At 42.5% G+C, this 19,683-nt stretch overlaps 1 protein-coding gene across 2 annotated transcripts; it reads right to left on the reverse strand.

Annotated features, from left to right (window-relative positions):
- Nucleotides 1–903: 903 nt before the first annotated feature.
- On the reverse strand, nucleotides 904–19,378 carry hunk (hormonally up-regulated Neu-associated kinase). 2 transcript variants are annotated; one of them, XM_079507432.1, is made up of 9 exons: nucleotides 19,330–19,378; nucleotides 12,160–12,452; nucleotides 10,343–10,398; nucleotides 9,768–9,903; nucleotides 9,176–9,303; nucleotides 6,888–7,014; nucleotides 5,870–6,038; nucleotides 5,048–5,201; nucleotides 904–3,252 (listed from the first exon to the last, which is right to left on the reverse strand). In XM_079507432.1, exons 2-9 carry the CDS (start codon nucleotides 12,363–12,365, stop codon nucleotides 2,501–2,503), a joined length of 1,728 nt encoding a protein of 575 aa, XP_079363558.1. In that variant the 5' UTR covers nucleotides 12,366–12,452; nucleotides 19,330–19,378; the 3' UTR covers nucleotides 904–2,500. The 2 variants fall into 2 exon arrangements, with proteins under 2 accessions (XP_079363558.1, XP_079363557.1); XM_079507431.1 differs by lacking the exon at nucleotides 19,330–19,378 and adding an exon at nucleotides 15,456–16,046.
- Nucleotides 19,379–19,683: the final 305 nt, after the last annotated feature.

Consider the following 19,683-nt stretch of genomic DNA (forward strand, 5'->3'; position numbering starts at 1 on the left):
CTTGTCTGGTGTGTAGTGTAGTTTGCAATTATTACACATGTAAAGTTTGGGAAGTTTAACCTGTATGTCGCGGTGGTGTGTGTGTGTGTGTGTTGGCCTATTGCTCTGAGCTGTGGTTAAGCCATACTGTAGGTTTCCTTGTCATGGTCTGTTTGTCTCAATTTTGCTGCTGGGGATTTTTAGCTAACTGTCCTCCACCCTTTGGTAAACAAAGAGCTCTGTCTGTACCGCATTTTAGAGCCACTCTTTCCCCTTGGCTCTTATCGGCTTAGCCACGCCGGTTTAATCACTGAGCCGTTTTCTAGTGTGTGTGTGTGTGTGTGTTTGCCCCGCAGCTTTGGGGACCCCCCCCCCCCCCCCCCCCCTTGTCTAGTCAGGGTGGTTTCACCAAGAGGTTTATGATTGCAACTGGGGGGCACAGCTCAGTGGATGGTAGATTAGATGTGTGGATGTGTCAGTGGCAAAGGGTCATTCAGCTGTTGCAACTTGTGTTACATTACCACCACAGGTGTCCCCTGAGAAATGTATATTATATGGAATGTGAATGGAGTGGCATGTTGGCGCATTAGGGTGAGGCTGGCTGTATACAGTACATGGCACTGGAACCACCCTGTACTCCTGTAGCCACACAGGTCTGATCCTCACAAGGTCCCGCTACTAGACTGTACTCTTGTTTAATTAGTGAAATGTTTGTATATTTTCATGCAAACATTTATATATTTAAAATTGGAAGCAGTGTATTCGTGCAGTGTATTCGACACACACACGCACACACACACACACACACACACACACACACACACACACACACACACACACACACACACACACACACACACAGTATAGGTTTGAAACCAGACAGTGAGCAGGTGTGACTAAAAGAGCAGACAGACACATAATGGGTTCGGTATAAATATTTAAAATATTTTATACAGCATAAAATCTCTGGACACTCAGACAAAAAAAACACCCATTAGAAAAGCTTACAAAAGATCCCCCCCGAGTCTGTATCAATCTCAGTATCAACCGAAAAAAAAATACAAAGACATTAATTCAAATGTTGACAATAAATGTCAATACCTAAAAATGTGCATGCAAGGATTAAGTTTGACAGAAAGAGCTTCTATCATAACAGTGAGCAGCCTTGTGTGCACGTGGAAGCCTCAATAGTCTTGTGACAGCTAATGAAGTGAAAATGTTTTCTTTTTTTCTTTTGAGTGGACACTTTCCTTGATACAGACACCACTGGAGAGAAGTAGAATGGAATCATATTTACAGTTACAAACTTCACATCACGATCCTGCCCAGCCCACCCCAACTCACTTGCAAGTTCTTGGCAAATACGATGCGTTTCCAGTTAACACTTAGGACTATTGCACAAACTACGCCATTAAGACAATATAATGAATGATGCGGTTTTTCTTTTAATGGATGTTAAAATGACACTCTCTCTCCACTGCCATGATCTTAGCAACTGGCAAGGTTGCTAAGATGAATAAGGCTTTCGACTTTATCGTCTCTCCATGGACACACGCAATGCCTTGCTTTGAGCAGGACATGGCCAAAACATTGACACTATAGTTACATTCTATGCAACAAGCTGTGGGTCATTGAGGTAGCACAACATACAAGTGGACGGTGGACGCTATGATTTATTGAGGTGAACGTGACTCATTTCTCCATGAAGGAGGTGCACAAGAGTAACTACATACATGTGTTAAATGGCAACTACTTCTATTTTGTCTATTTCGTGTCTTGTCTGTGAATTTAAAGGCGCTATATGCTCAAACACTGCACGCTATGTGGAGAAATCCACACAAGCCCTGTCACCATCAACTGCTTGGACCTTTAATGTACACACACAATGCAGTGAGATAACAAGCAGAGGAGCACAGACCCTGGTGTTCTTCTAGGATTTGGTTTATAGAATATAGTGCAGTGAACATTTTCTTTTTTGTTTTTGTTTTACACAAGTTACAGCATTGAGGATATACAGTATAGTGGTTGGCAGTTGGTCGGTATGAAAAGCCTTCACATCTATGGTAATTGATAATACACCTAAATTGGTCCCTTGACTGGTGTGAATACGTCTACGGCAGTTATAGCAGTATTATATAAGAGGGGGTATCCCTCACGTAATCTGTGATACAGTGTTCTTGGTGTGTGCATGTTACATGTGAGTGTAGTACAGTATGTACACCTCGCACTCAAGGCCTATTTTACACAATGTTCCCCGTCCACTAGGGATACAGTGGGGTTTAGTCAAAACCCAGTGCTCAGTTTCAAATCTCATCTTCTTAGTGTCAATCATTTCTTTAACAGATAAGCATTCATTTTAAGTTGTTGCTAATTTCAGCAAAGTCCATGTCGTTTTTCATACAAATAAAGGAACAGTTCACAGTTCAGAAGGCCACTCGGAAAGACCACTCCAACTTTACATAGAACGTTTGGAGTGGACTCAAAACCAGTCTCACTTACTCTCTTTTGTCCGTTGGACTCCTCAGCAGAGGGTCTTCAGTGCACCTGAGGCACAAAGGAGGGTCTGCATGGGGTAGGGCGGAGGAGACACCACTTCTTCCACCACCTGCTCTGCTCGGAAGCTGAACGGCTGCAACATCTGGACCTTCTTCTTTAGGAGCTGTCCGATGCCCATGGACGGAAACTTACTGCGGTGCGTGGGGCTGTCTGGATCACTGCTGCCCCCGGTGGAAGGAGGGCTGAATGCAGAGGTGGGGTTGAGGGGGTGGAAGGCCGACTTGGCTTTGGGGCGGCTGAAGGCCGAAGTCCTGGGGGGGCTCCCCATAGAACTGGGCGGACTACCGCTAGTGTCAGAGCACCAATCACTCGACGTGCTCTTCTTGGGCTGGGGGTTGACAATGAGGACGGGCGGGCTGGGGATGGTGGCCTTCTTCAGATAAGACGAGTCCGGATGGAATGCGGAGACGTGGCGAGGCGGTGAGAAAGTCCCGTTGGTGAGCTTGTACCACGGCGTAGGCGGGGTGTCGTCTATTTGCTCTGCTTTGGACAGGGAGCCGAAGGAGTGCATGCCGATGGGGGACGGTGCTGGAGGGGCGGGGATGTTGTGCTCCGGGCTGGTGTTGACTTGTGGGAGGGTGGACAAGCGCCTCCGTTGCTGCGGCGTGTTAGGGAAGAGAGGGTGGATCTCCAGGTACTCCATGGAGGATGAAGCCACGGTGCCAGGGGGCGCCAGCGGGGAGTTACGATGGCCGCCAGTTAGAGCGCGCAAAAGACCTGAGGGGGAATGATCACCAAAATGTTAGTCTTGAGAAATCTGGCCATCTCTGACACTCACATTTCCATATCATCACATTTCATATTTGTTATGAAACATGGTTTGGCGATTGCAGCTCCTCACAACCCTAATGGTTGCCATTATTCCTGGGGCAGTCATATTATTCTCAAGTTTAAAATAGCAGGACACATGATCCTTAGATAGATACCAGAGAATAGTAAACCTTTCTCTTTTTTCCCCCTTAACATTGTCTATTTGCATTCTTGCAATAGTCAGGACTATTTTAGTCAGAATGGCCCACATATTATAAAATGTGACTATTATTTTTGAGGGATTGTCATAATAATTACACTACAGACAAGATATACATTTATTCTTAATTGCTTCCATACACAGATAAATAATATATTTACATACTGTAGACAGTGTAGAGAGAGATAGTAATTGGATTATGCAAGCAGACAGGTGTAAAAACTTAATTAAATTAAAATGTCTGCTTGCACACAATCATTTGATCTGAATAAAAGTTAAAGCTCTTATCACGCTAGCACAAGCTCCTATTGTTCTTGTGTACCATTGCAAAGATTCCACTCCCACCTGCGGTTAATGCCTCAATTTTGTGGTTGCCGTTGCATAGTGAACATTGTGAAACACAGAAGATGTGCCAGTCACAGATAGATTGTGTAACGAGGTCACATCTAAAATGCCAATCTTGGGGAATGTGTTTCTGTCTTGGTTTAATTTGTGAGGACATGCCTGCACTTTATAACATGCCACGTCAAGCATGGCTTATGGGCTTCATAGCAAATACAATCAGATGATGCCAAGGAAAGATGGCTCAACCTGTAATCATATTGTCAATCAATTGACAAACATTTAAGTACTCATGTTGCTTTGAATGTAAAAGCTAGTTGAATGAGTATGCAAGGCTGGTTGGGGTTCAGGTACAGAAGTCTATTTTATTTTAGCTTATTCTCATTTTCTATTCTCTTAAATAATGTTTTTACCCCTTTTTACTTACAATTTAACTAATTAATGCCAATTAACCCATGCCACACATTTATGTGTTGCCACTGCTATTGTACCATATACTGGTTCACCTACCAGTGAGGAGCCCCCACTGGGAGGACGTGGTGCCATGGCCCTACTCCTCCAATTTAACATCACCTGCTAACAGGCGTTGTCTCAGCCCGTAAGAGTCGCTAACGCAGTGACATAAATCACCCTCCTTGTCTTGATTCCCTCCCCTGAACACGACCAATTGTGTTCATAGACAATCAGCCAAACCGGATGCACCGTGGTAGATTTGAACCCCTAGAGGCCTAGACAGGTACCCCTGCGCCACCCAAGTGCCCTTTTTATTTATATATAATTTTTATCCCACGATTTTGCAACCCACTTTTTTCACCCAGTGTCAATTATCTAATGCAATCCTGGGCGCTACACTTCCTCTGTCAACCTGGGGGGGCAGCGGACTGACCTCATGCTTCATTCTATGCATGAGGAGTCCAAGCTGCTTCTTTTCACCTGACAGGGGGGAGTTTTACCCAAGTGCCCTTTTAACGCTAACCCTAATTGTATTAAAATGTTTCTTTTGTACTGTGTTAATACTTGTGTTAATAGTTGTTTGGAAAGCAAAGGAAACCTCTTCTGTTACAGGACAGTAAGTGTACCCTGCTATCAGCATGGTTGGGAGTAGGAAAGCTCTTCTGTTACAGGACAGTAAGTGTACCCTGCAGTGAATGCTTACTGTTCAGGCTGCTGCTTACAGCTCTGACACTGGTGGTTCCTCACCTGTCCTGTGTTTCTTCTCCTTGCTGGGCGCTTTGCTGACCGCCAGGTAGACGGGTGTCTGCTTGGGTGGGATGGTGATCTTGTCCACGTGTTTCCTCCACTGCGTTTGGAAGTACTCATTTTTCTCTGTCTTTTTCTCTTGATACTGCATCTCCTGAAACAAAAAGAAGGGGGGGAAAGATTACAACAGATGTAAAAACATAATATAATAAAACCGTCAAAAAACTGTAGAAAAACCTGAGAATGTTTCTGTCCCTATTATCCCATTAAGCTTCATGATATTGTGCTTCTAATGCTGTTTCCTGTGAGATTATGTGTTGCTATGTCTTCCTTGATGGGATCATATTATAGAAACAATGAATGCTCTTTTCCAATATCTTTGTTTACATACATAAATCATATATGCCTTTTTTAATAGAATATGACGCATACAAAACCATTGAACTTTAATGTCCATTTTGACCATGTTAGACTCATTGAAAACACACGTCCCTGGTTTTGGTGACAGAATTTGTCTGTGAGGGGTCTGTAACTCATTTCATTTCTTTAATGAAATAAATAATTGAAAAAAGATGGCTTGCATTAGAAGGACAATATCGGTCACTAGAACCAGTGATGTGGGTTTTGGTTAAAATTGAGATTAAGTTCAATATGAGAGGGACGTGTCTGATAACATGAATAAAGAATATCTAAATATTGAATCAAACACCTTAAAAACTGTCTGAGGTGCACACAAAAGCACGGGTAGATGTTAAAAATAACCCCAGAAGTGTTTTTTAAAAGTTGAAATGTAACACCCCTTTAACACAAAGGTTCACCTACTCTGTATTCCTTGGACAGCCTCTTCATCTTGTTGTTGAGGAGGAAGTAGACAGCGAGTGTGTGACAGGCGCGGTTGGTGAGGACAGCACTCAACACCTCACTGTGTTTGTAACCCATCCTCTCTGTCATGTGGAGCAACACTGTGTGGTTGATCTCCTCAATGTGGATCCTGGTACAGGAAAAAACAGAGGGCATGGTATTATTATCACATAATAATTGTAATATTACTTTATGTACAACAAATAGCTAAAATAGTCTATCTACGACATCACTACATGTGAGATTGTAGATTGGCTATTATCGTTACTTGTTTTACGTATAATGTGAAACATTTTTAAATTTTAATTTAAAAAAGATAATTTGAATATATATATATATATAATATATTCTCTTTTTTCAATATGACCCATCTCTGCAATTAATTCTACGCATATACCGGTATATTTGCCTCTTATGGTATATATAATGTCAATCATAATTTGTTTGTGTGTCAACTTTTTGGAAATGTGATAAATATTCTAGTAATTCATCTTTTCCCATTAATTCTTTATTGTAAAACATTTATTTTATATTGTTAACACACCACATGATGCCACATTTCACACTGTATGTATTTGACTAATTAATGGATTAATATTTTTCAAATTGTTGGATTTATTAATTACATGATTTATTACATGTATTATTATTAATTACATGCACATGACCACAATATTTCAATTTTATTTCCTGTTAATTAATTCCCATTGAAGTTTCCACCTTGAATATAGATAGAGGGTATGCGTGTGACATCATCAATCATACCCGTAAGTTATGCGGGAATGCCTATTGCCTACTGAGTGGCAAAAAACATCTTTCTGGCCTTGACCGTGCATACATTCAAACAGAAAAGTCCTATCTGATTGCATTAAACGACGTTAAACTCACTTTGCCACTCACTGTATGCATGCACATACCTTCTATTCTTGAATTGTACATGCCTACGTGTATGTTCATGTGCAGGAGATGGTGGGCTCACCTGTTAAGGTAGGGTGCTCCGGTATTTTTGTTGGCCAGCTGTAGCCAGGAATCAGCCATCACCTGGTGAATGTTGGGCCGCTTGGCGGGATCAGGCTCAAGCAGTTTCTTCAGCAAACAGATGGCAGCTGGGATGAAGAGAGACAGAGAGGATATGTTTTCATACTCTTTCTTACTTACATTCTTAGTGACTTAGTCTATTCAAAGATAGGCAACTTAAAATTGCCAGAAAGCACGAAACCATTCGACTCAATAGAGCAAACCACTCCACAGAATCATCTGTACTGGCCTATGCTGGTGAACGTTTAAGTTTATCTTGCCTTTGTCTCGCTCACCGCTCAGATGTGACTAACCCTGAAAGATAACATGTGTCGTGTGTCCCACTTGAACATCAATTAGTTTTGACAGCCAACACCACCGTGGGATGAATTATGAATTAGGCATTAGGCTGCACACCACACCAGTAGTGCACTGATCACGTACCACATCCCCAGTTCAAGTCATAACACCTCCCTCTCTTTAAACAGTTAAAAGGAAAAACATTTCTTCACCACCTCCTTTCCTAATTTGCATTTAGAGACAGTTGTGAAGGCGAAGCGTGTAACACACAGCCAAAGCACAGCATTAAACAAAGAATGGCATTCTGATGGCACGCAAGTGTTGGTTGATTAATGAGCGTAGTTGTTCGGTCCAAGAAAGCATGGATGACATGACTACTTTGGTGGTCTGAGTTTCTGCTGAAAGAAAATAACTGCCTGGGGTGCTGCATACACTAACATAGTAGATTTTCTTAGGCAAGTACCATCGGCTATTCCGCAGTCGAGATTGCAACATTGTCAAGTGTACACGAAAGTCATTAATGCAGTGCACTATAGTATGTACAATCAACTTGCCAACAAACAAACAGTATCTATGCTAATGATGTTTGAGTTATATCAACTCTATCTAACTCTAATTCTAGCAAACTTGAGCTCAACTATTTGCGTATGTCTTCTTTGCACAATAGCTACGGCACAGACTTACATCAATTTACAACAATGTGTGCTTGTTCACCTGAAAATAACAGATTTTCAACTGTAATATTGTTTTACTTTCATCAACACAGCCTTGCTACAAAGAATAACCCTCAAACTGAGATAACCGGTTCTTAACGATCAACCAGTTGTGAAATTGTAATTGTAGGTTACTCATTGTCATTGCACAGATGCCCAAACAAGTTCAAAATTGACTATCATCTTCCCATCTGGTTTCTCAACAAATCTATTTCACCACCTCTAATCAGCTTTTGTTCAACCTTTTGATCCTTCAATCTAAAGAAACGATACCGCCTCAGTGTTATCTAAATCCAACCTAAATCGAAGTACCGAGTAAGAATCAACATTTTACCTACTTTTATGCTTGCCTGAACCTGTTATGGTGGTAATCAAGAGTCAGAACAACTTATATATAACTTATGTTATATTAATAAAATATTGATGAACGCTAATGACCATCAAATGGCAACATACGACAGAGAACAAAAAGACACACCGATAAAACATTCCGTTCATAGTTTAATTGGTGAGGTTTGAGGTGTCACTCTAACACTAAGTGAAAGTTCTGTTTTTGAGTGTGTGCACATTTCCAAGCTCCTCCAGAACCACACTTTGAGCAAGGCGTATTTATTTAACCATGCTCCAGAACCAAACGTCTGGAGTGGAACGAGGCACTGTTGTTGATCCAGTGAGAGGTCTTAGCAAAGATGTTTACAGCCAACCAGCTGGGCAGACAAAAAGGCACGGGACTATAATAAGGCAACAAACAAGGTCTGCCTTCATGAGTCACCAAGGAGCAATCTGCTGCCTGTTTACAGCCACAGAGAAGGCTGAAGACTTTGTCATACAATAGTTTCAGGGACTAAACTGAACTCAGTGGGTGCAGCCTGCAGCTGTACAACGACACTGCTATCTGAACATGCCTTCTACTGTATTTTCCTTATATGCAAATTAAACTCCTCACGTGGTATTGTCTTCTATCGTTTGAGCTGGAGGGTAACTGGAGCGTTTACTTTTGTCTTTAATGTAACCACAGACCACAATAATGATGGCACAAATTCAACGTGTGTGTGTGTGTGTGTGTGTGTGTGTGTGTGTGTGTGTGTGTGTGTGTGTGTGTGTGTGTGTGTGTGTGTGTGTGTGTGTGTGTGTGTGTGTGTGTGTGTGTGTGTGTGTGTGTGTGTGTGTGTGTGTGTGTGTGTGTGTGTGTGTGTGTGTGTGTGTGTGTGTGTGTGTGTGTGTGTGCGGCGCCTACCTGTACAGAGAGAAGGAGGAAGAGGGTTCATCTCCTTATCCACCATCTTCTGATGCAGGGCTCGTAGACTGAAGGGCTCCACGGTGAAGGGAAGAGTTCCAGTCAGCATGGCGTACATATTTACCCCTCTGAAGGACCAAACACACACACACACAAATGTTACATTAGGATACAATCAAGTATATATTGTTATACTTTTTTGCTTTAAATTATATTTTTCCATTTACTTGAATTCCCCCTCTCACCGTTCTACATCAACCCCCCATTATGTTAATGGAGGTGTTTATATGTGATCAAATGTTTTGCTTGTTTGTTTGTCCTTTGTTGTCTTTTTTTTGTTCTCTATTGTCTTGTTCATACTATGCCTGTCCTTTTTTAATCCTTGCTTGGTCTACATTTACTCACTGTATTAGTTTTTTTCCAACATATTATTAAAATTGTAATTAAATGTAAACTAAACTAAACAAAAACCTTAAATGAAGCAGCATCACTGTGAAACTTTACAGCTGGAAACTCTCACAGTTAAAATAACACTCAAGTTTATGACAGACATTCCGAGATGTATTGCGCTGTAAAGAGGCGGTAAACTCACATGGACCAGACATCCACCTTGGGTCCGTATTTCTTCCTGGATAGCAGTTCTGGGGCGGCATATGCCGGGCTCCCACACTGCGTGCTAAAAGGGTCGGAATAGCCCAGGATACCGGCACAGTTACTCAGGCCGAAATCTGAAAGAGGGGTAAAGGTCATCGATGAGCGTGTGTTGTGTTTTATAACCCTCAGGTACCTTGCCCCCCCCCCTCACCCCACTGCATCACACTTCAGCTCATAAATTGAGAGGGTGGGTTTGTCTTACCAGTGGGGTTGTCTTACCATAAAGACAAACCCACAAACAAGAGCACACTTCACTCTGAGGTGAGACCTCATTAGGTTTTAACAGGATGACTAATTGCCCTCAACACCTTCAACACATGTGGAGCAACACAAGCAAAATCTGTATTGTGTTCTAATGTTCTTTTATATAAATATTCATATATTTGTTGTTTTGTTCTATACTAGTTGAATCTGAGTCTTTGTTGTCAGTGTCAACTATCATTCAAGTGAGGGGAAAAAAATAAGAATTAAAGACAAGCTCAGTTGGACAATGGGTGAGTGTTATCAAGTTACCTATAAGCTTTATGTTGTCCTGCTCATCCAACAAAAGGTTCTCAATCTTAAGATCCCTGGGGAGAAAAGGAGAAAAGAGAGAGATGTCAGTCCCTACACAGCTACACGGTTTACATTAGATCACTTATCAAACCAGTCATCAGCAAACACAAAAGGGATGGATAACAACATAACAACACCCGACAAAACTGGGATGGGGTCAAAATTGCACACACACACACCCTTTCAATGTGGGTCACACTGACTGATTTCAGGTTCTATTGTGTGTCTCAATGCTTGTCTCTCCGGTCTTATATAAATCCTGTTTCACAGTAATCTACATAGGCCATCTCACCACACGTTCCATACAAATGTGCATTTCGTGTTTCAAGAGTTACGAAGAATAGAAAAAGTTCCTGGGAACAGACGCTTTTGAAAGATCATTGTTTTCATCCGAAATTTGATTGGCACTATATAGCCACACTAATACGTTTTGGTTTCGCTTTATGCTTTCGGTTTATGCCTAGCGTACGGCGGAATTTTCAAAACCCTAAAATGGTAACTTTTGAAAATGCTGCTGACCCCGTTTTAGAAAACAGGATTGCGTATTTGCGTTTAAGTCTGGTCGGGCAGAAGGGGAGAATTTAAAAAACAATGATAACTGATCTGGAGTGAATTATTATTAATTAAGTCTTTAAAAAACTAAATTATAAATCATATTTCTTACAAGAAAGTAGTCCCTGACTGCCTGCACAAACCAAATTAATTATTAAAATGTATGAAGAAACTTCCGTCAGTCTCATTGTGCAGCTCTGCCAGTCGTCCATTGCTGTTTCTGATATTGGCAAAGAAATCTCACAAATTAAATGTCACAAATTCACTCTTTTCCTGACATCAGAGCATTTGCCCAGTATTTGTCAGTCTCATCTTCCTGCAGTTCTCCTTTAATTTGAACTTTTCACCATAAAATTAGTTTAAGTAAAACGGTGAAGAGGACATAAATAAATATTTTTTAATTGAATACACCATTCATAAAATGAAAATGTATTAGGCAAAGGTTGAATGTTTTCAATTATGAGGGTATGGGCAATGTGTTTGTTAGATAAGAAAATAATTTGAATGAGAGCCAAAACTTAAAGTTGTAGTTGCGGATGGTAAGCCACTGTAGTCTAATTCTCCAATACATACCGGGTGGTAATTAAAAACTTGCAGTGGTTCTCAAAAGAAAATTAGATATATAATAATAATAATAATAAACTCTTTGTTCCAGTGTTATCATTGAGTAAATACTGTAGGTTTCGGTTAATCACAGATGTATTGTAATGTGCACAACACGGGTTTAACCCACACTTTGTGAAAGAGGTCAGGATCATGTCTGTGGCTGCCCATGAGATCTTGCAATAAGCTTTAACCTACAAACAGCACAAAGCTGTATTAACTCTTAAGTTATCATTGGCATATGTCCGTCCTTTGTCGAGACATTCAAATTAATTCCATTGTTTGTGTACACATTATGTGTAACGTGTGCGTGCGTGCATGCATGTTCATTCCTGTATGCACGTGTATGTGTGTTCCTGCGTGTACATGTGTGCTCCTGTGTGTGTGTGTGTGTGTGTGTGTGTGTGTGTGTGTGTGTGTGTGACTGTGTGTGTGTGTGTGTGTGTGTGTGTGTGTGTGTGTGTGTGTGTGTGTGTGTGTGTGTGTGTGTGTGTGTGCGCGTGTGTGTGTGTGTGTGTGTGCGTGTGTGTGCGTGTGTGTGTGTGTGTGTGTGTGTACAGTGTGTGTGTGCGTGCGTGTGCGCACATACGTCCACACTGGATGTTTTCAGTCACTCTCACCTGTGCACCACTCCGGCCCTGTGCAAGTGCTCCACAGCCATCACCAGCTGGCGGACATACTTCTGCGTCTCGCGCTCATCCAAGCGCTTCTTGTCGTAGATGCGGTTCATGAGGTTCCCGCCGGGACACAGCTCCATCACTAGGTAGTAGCTATTTTCGGTCTCCAGGATGTCCAGGAGCTGGGTGATGTTGGGGTGGCGAATCATCTGTTGGATATGGCCCTCCCGACGCAAATTCTTGGTCACGTACGAGTCCTTCTTGGCCTTTCGCTTGTCAATTACCTTCACCGCCACCTGGAGAAGGAGTGTAGAGAGGAGGAGCAGGGAATTGGGATGGTAGGGGAGCAGAGGAGAAGGGAAGAGAGGGGGTTTCATTAGATGGAGCTCTGAGTTAGATGGAGCTCAGATCAGCAGGCACTGGCAGTTTGACACATGACCTCTGTGAGATGGGATATTGTTAACAATATCCATGGAGAATATAACACTGCTGCAGCTTAAATGAGAAATGTGAGAGAGAGAGAGAGAGAGAGAGAGGGGGGGGGGGGGGGGGGACAGAGCGAGAGAGAGAAAGTAGTGGTTTTGTGTTCTCTCTAGCCAAACAGGTGATGGCGTAGCTGGTCTCCAGTGGCGGCTATATGAGTCGACTCGGGCCTCTCCCTTTCTCACAGCTGCTACCAATGTGGAGCAGCCGCTTTCACATGGGTTGGGGAGGCGTGTGTATGTGTGTGTTTGCTCAGAGTAAAGCCACCATAAACTGGGTAAAAGCAAATGTTACCCTATCTCTCATGGAGGGGCCATGCCAAATGGACGGTTAATACCCGCCCCCTATTGCCACATAGTTGCCATAAACCACTTAAAGAAAAACACACTTGGGGGGGCAGCGACAAATGTACGGTGCAGAAGGTTTTCTGAACTTTGACTCCTCTCATTTTCCCCTCCCGGATTCAATGGAAGGCAAAGACTTGATTCTGGAAGATGGCAGGTGGGTCAACATTGTAGGAGTTCTCTCAACACAGAGCCATCCACCTGCGTTTCAAACCGTGTCAATGACACTTCTCTCAAATGGAAATACAATGTCACTTTTGGTGAGTATAAATTAGCCTTTATTGCCTGGCTGCCACCCACAGAGGACAAATACATACCCACCTTCTCCCCACCTCTGATTTAACATGCGTAGAGCACGATTCTGTCCTGACACGCTGCCTCACAAATCACCTCAACGCAAGCCCACGACGACAGTAAAAGACATCACCCACAGAACCAATCAACATGCAGCCATTAAGGCGTAGTGGAGGTCAATCGGAAGGGTCAGACTATAGATGGGGATGGGGGACAGGGTCTCTCTTCTCTCCTCTCTGTCCTTCCCCTGACTTTACTTCCGTCCTTCTTCTCCTCTCATCTCCAATAATTCATTTCAAGGGGGGGACACACCTCTGACACGTTTTATGATCGGCCATTAACGCACATGGGCTGTGTGTCTGTCTGCCTGTGTGTGTGCGCACTGAGCCATTCACAATATATGACCAATGTTTATGCCAGGGGTGCTCTGCGTGTAGGGGGATGGGGCACAGTATGTACAGTAAGCTATAGGGGATATGGGGGATGGGGGTCTGGAGGGGGAGGGGGTCCTCTCCCGCCAGGGGGCCTCTGTTGTTTATCCTCATCCCATCAGACAGACAAAGCAGGGGGTGGGATTGGGGTACAGAGGGGAAAGTGGGTTACAGACATCAAAACAAGTCTGTATTACAACAATGACCCCGGGCTCTCCAGTGACCCCCCCCCCAAAAAAAAAACTGTATCTCACCTCCCTTTACACATCATGTACTGTACCCCCCATCCCCACCACCACCACCAGTCCACCACACACGAACTGATACACACATCTCCTGTTGACCTCTCGGCCCTGTCTTTGGACGGATGGTAAAAAATGATCAGGGAACCATAATTTACCCTGCCGCTGACCTCCCATCCCAACGCAGTCTGTCTGAATGAACTTGCTGCCTTCCTCTCTGGGCTGCCGCACCTCGTGGTGTCTCAGTCTGTCACCCACAGAGAGAGACAGAGAGAGTCACAGCCATGTGTGTGCATTGCCATCATGTGATTGCTTGTGTTTGCATCATCCCGCAACAAAGAGAGCCAGGCCTGGAAGGAAGAGAGCGAGAAGAGGAGTGCTTTCTTTTCTGCTCACAGCAACAGTGAAAGGCATATTGTGGGGGGTGTGTGTGTGTGAGAGGTAGTGGGGGGGGTCTAGGGGGTGAGCTAATCCTGAATTAATTCAATCAGAATTTCATGTCACGTATAGCCTATGCACAGTGAGAAAACACATGGGCGATAACACACGTGGATGTATAGATAGCCATTCACACATAATGCATAGCCATTCACACATGTAGGATATGGCTAAATATATAGGACCCATTGCAAAATGGGGTGCTTGTTTTTCCCATATGCAAATCCCTCTGGCTGCCCCTCAAAAAGAAAGGGCCTAGGGCAAGACAAAGGCAGCCAGTGGCCGACGGTGGTCCATATCAAAGCCCCACTGAATCCTAATGAGATGGGAGCCCATTTATCAAAGACATGGTTTCATATGCAAGCATCAGCTCTGCGTTCGCATAGGCCAGGCAATTGCCTTCCTTCACCTATCACAAGCATGCGCGCGCACGAGTAGTGAGATCACCGCCAGCCAGGAGCCAGACAAAGCAAACGTTCAGAAAAGGTGCGCGTGCGTGGAGTGCTCACGAGCATGCATACATCACCCATGATGCAGCCATGCATGCATGCGCGCACGCACATACACACAGTAAATATTGTCAGAACTTGGCTGGAAAATAGCCCCGGCCCGCTGTGCTTATAGTCCAACATCTGGTGACTCCATATGAGCTCATTAATATGATTCTCAATATCAGTGACAGTTATGTTCATCACTTTCTCTGAGGCTGATATTAGTTACATTGACTGTCAAGGTATGTCGTTTTAGGACCGCACTGAGAACACGCCTCTCCTCAGTCTGCTGTTACGCAGGTTTAGACAGCTGTCATTATCGTGGGTATTTCTCCAAGACTCCACAATGCTAAAAACGATAAGGTGGGGTGGAACTGTAAATAGTAGCCTACACGTTTAGTAGCCTGACTTTAAAAGCCTGTACAAGTGTATAAAACCCCCCCTAAGCATAGGCTGCAGTAGCCATAAAAATAGATGTCTGTTTTTTTCCCCCCTCTATAAACGTAAATGTCAAAAGTCTATAATAGCCTATATGCGTTAATTATGTGAAACACACAAGCATCTTCCAAAACGTACCTTTTCTCCCGTTAGTGAATGAAGACCTTCTCTAACTTTAGCAAATGATCCCTCTCCCAGCTTCCTTCCGATCAGATAGTTCCCGACCCGTTTCGTGTGATAAAAGTTCCTCAGGATGTCCGCGGCTGGGCTGCCGAGCGACGCCGGGATAACGTTCTCTTTCCCGGCGGTTTCCTGGGTTGGAGCTTTATTCTCATTTAAACGGTTACTGTCAACCACCATCTTGCCGTGTCGTTGTCAACTTCTGCAGGGTGCTGGGTCTCAAATACAACGTGTCTGTCCGGTGAATAACGGTCATCTAAAGAAGCCTATGTGACTATGTCCAGTATGCCACTAAATGGAAACCGGAGCTAGCGCCACCTGTTCTCCCAAAGAATGTAGTGAGCGCACTCAGCAGCAGCAGTACCCCGATCTGGATATATTAACACTTAAGTAGTGCACAACTGCCTTTTATAAGCTTTCAATTAATAGAGGAAAAACGAAACCCCTAGCAACAGTCCAAGGTGACGTAACCTTTCTTAAATGCATGAAAGAGAATCAAATGCTTTTCTCAGTCAGGACTCGGAGCGTTCCTTTTCTCAGTCCTCACACATGGCCATCTACTGTGTAATGTGTTCAACGGCAGCGTGTTTTCTCAGTTTGAAGCGTCTTTCCCGGTCGTCTAGAATGGGCGTTTCTTGTTGTGAGAGCACAGCGTGGATTCTCATCCAATGGGCGCCGTCGGGCGGAGCCTCGCGTCTCGCCACAGTGCGCTCGAAGCCTCGAACCCCTCACAGCGCAGAACAAAGACGGCGATATTTGCAGTGAGACTGACTTGAGTCAATCCAGAGATTTATTTTGATTTCAATATTATATATTATTAATTGATGAATTAATTAATTACTTCATTAATTGATTGATTGATTGATTGATTGATTAACCAATCAATGAATTAGTTACTTCATTAAAAAAGCCGTTTGCAAATGTCGCAATTTTTAAGAAACTTTAGTGGCTGGCTGGTTAATGGTCTAAATCGGACGTAGCCTATAGGCCAACTCCCGAACATAGAATAGAGATTGAATAATCTAATGACATTAAATTAATATTCATTATTTAACCATTAAACTTGCTGTCGGTTGTTGAGTATTTTTGACTGCATGGAGTTCATGCAGCCTTTATTTTAGCCGTTATGATTTTGCTACTCGCTGTTTTGCCCAAATGGTATATCATACAATTGTGATTGTAAATTCAATTGATTTGTTTTCTGATTTAAAACCTGTTTTAACTCAAAGTAGGCCTACTGTAATGAAACTTTACTTGACATAGGCATATGTGTCATTAATGTGTTGTCATGTCATTGTCCCAATGGGATAAATTAGGTTCTGGCCGCGGACACCTGCTGCGACATGGATGACTTTCAATTAAGATAATGAAATAAATACTTTTATCTAGGCTACTTTAAAACAGTTTCTATTTTATTAATAGCTCTAATTGCGATGGTGCTCAATTATCGGATGCTAACCTCAGCTAGGTTACCTGTGGACAATTCATTGAACAGGTGGTGCTGAATTTGACAAATTAATTTAATATATAGATTTTTGGGTATTGACAAATATGTATTATTCAGATCGCACACACCCATGCCCTGATATACAGAACCTTAATCTTGTTTCTGGAAGGAGAAATGTAATCCATTGTTTAACATAGCCTGCAAACATGGCATGCACACAGCATGCACATGTTCAGGCTACCTTGCTTTGCACGTACAGTAGCTTACACATAAAACTAGACAGTTAGGGAGCCAAAAATAAAAGTAGCCTATAGCACCATCTATTGGCATTATTATGTAGCCTACACGAGAGCCATCTATCTAAGGCTCTGGCCTACACTACAGCAAGATTCATAATACTGTTGAGACCATTGAGCGGTCCTCTATCACTAAGGCATTAAAGGCAATAATATAAAATAAATAAATGTTCCCAATAGTAATCAATAGTTTACATTCTGTCAGTGTCAGTGATGGTCTGGCCTGGCTGTAGCTTTGGTCCATAGCCTTCTACTGCTTCTACGATTCTGTATACTGCAGGGCAGAATCGTAGAAGCAGTAGAAGGCTATGGACCAGAGCTAGCCTGGCTGGAACAAAATGTGATGGGTAAAATAAACAAGGCTTTTATTCCAGTGGGAAAACATGTTTTCTGTTAAAGTGTTAACTATACTGAAGCAATATCAAATAGGTGACTTTATCACAAAAAAAGAACACACTATTTTACTTCTATAAACCTGTTGTGATGTGACAATAAAGACGTTACTTGAGCAATTCTTTATTCATAAGTATTCAACTTCAGTGCCTAAGTTGGAATCAATGCAATTTGCATTAGTCACACTCACACTGTGACCAAAGTCACCAAACCCATTCCTAAACTAGGCTTACTTAGACAGAGGACTAGTTACTTACACAGGGATAATTACAGACCATCAAGAAACCCTGAAGAGAAGATAATGCCAACAGGCCACTGTTGTCAAACTAACATAGTAGTCGAAAATCAGGCTTAAAATCTTGCAGTGTGTACCGGCCTTAAGGGCCCACATGACTTTCACCCAGGTTACCAATTTGATTCGACAGACCTCCACATGCTGGAAACACCAGTGGTGTAAAGTAAAAGGTTCATTACTCATGTACTGTACTTAATAACTTAATTACAATGTTGAGGTACTTTTTACTTCACTGGAGTATTTGCAATTTTCATTACTTTTACTCCACTACATCATCTCAGAGGCAAATATGGTACTTTTACTTCTGTATAATTATTCAGCAGGCGATGGTATAATAATAATGATGATGTATGGCATACATTCGCTACACTGTAGCGAATCTTGTGGACCAGACCCATTGCAAGATGCTGTACTCTGTCGTCAACCCTAAAGCCATTCCAGCCTGTCAAAGTGGGCAGGGTGAGGGGTGAGGCCTGTTTCATTGTGCAATGTCAACAGGGAGAATATTTTTTTATGATCTTTTTAACAGAGCAACTCAAATTGTAATTCTGCTTTGTGTGAAGTAAATACATTTATGAAGAAATTAAATTCATGGTCCATGAAACACTCAGCAAAGGTGCTCCAGGACTAGCTCTGGCCCATAGCTCTAATGCGTTTATGCAACGCATTAGAGCTGAGCCGACTTGGGGACTGAGCCGACTTGGGGACCCAACACAAGGACCCAACACAAGAGATGGTCACGGCCACACAGCCAACTCAAGGTACGGCCACGGAGCCGACTTGGGGACCCAACGCAGCTCCTCCAAGGAAAACAAACAAATGAACGGAGCTGAACGTGAATCCCCCCCACCGCCCACCCCTTTTTTCCCTCACTGTATATGTTTCTTTTCCCTTTTTACCTCCTTTATGATGAATTCCTGTTATGTCCTTTGTCTATATAGAAGTGTCTATTTGTATGTCTCTAAATGTTTTTGATGAATTGAACATTGTGGACCCTATTGGAAACAAGTGTAATGCTTAATTGGGTCGTCCACTCACAGTTAACAGCCTTTGTATTGAGTTTGAGCTTGAAATGTACTGTAATTCTGCAAACTGTTAATACATTTTTCAATCAATCAATCAATCAAAAGCTATGGACCAGAGCTACTCCAGGACTTGTCATTGGGCTCCACTATACTGTAGCAGCACTGGTCATTGTGTCGACCAGGGTGCTTTGGAGTGGTAGAGTGGTACCCTTCAAATTCAAATCAACCTAGAAATTAAACAGAATATTGTTATTATTTAATATTGATTCCAGATCAACCTGATTTAAAACCATATTTATTTTAATAACCCGTTTTTGGCAGTTCTTTGTAGGGGTAGATAAAACAATATGGTTACCAAGATACACATAATACTCACAGATTATTATAGTTGCACTGTACTATAATATAATTGTTGGCAGTTTCACTAATTTACTACTAAAGTTTATAATGCACTCATGCAGCAGCAGCAGCAGCAGAGCTGTATGCCTCCTACAAGCGACGACATGATAGAACACTCAATCCCATCATGCTTTGCTCCCTGCCCGGCTACCCGCGGTCGTATTGGGTACTTTTTTGCCTTAAAGATAACATTTTAGCAAGCTATCAATTAAATAAAATGGAAACCATTGTCAATAATGCCCCTTGAAATCAATAATAATAATAACAACAACAAGACGCTTCCTGTAGACATTTTCAATCAGAACAGTTTAAACAGTATTTCCGAGAATAA

Source organism: Electrona antarctica, assembly GCF_951216825.1.
Source record: "Electrona antarctica genome assembly, chromosome: 8".
Classification (NCBI taxonomy): domain Eukaryota; kingdom Metazoa; phylum Chordata; class Actinopteri; order Myctophiformes; family Myctophidae; genus Electrona; species Electrona antarctica.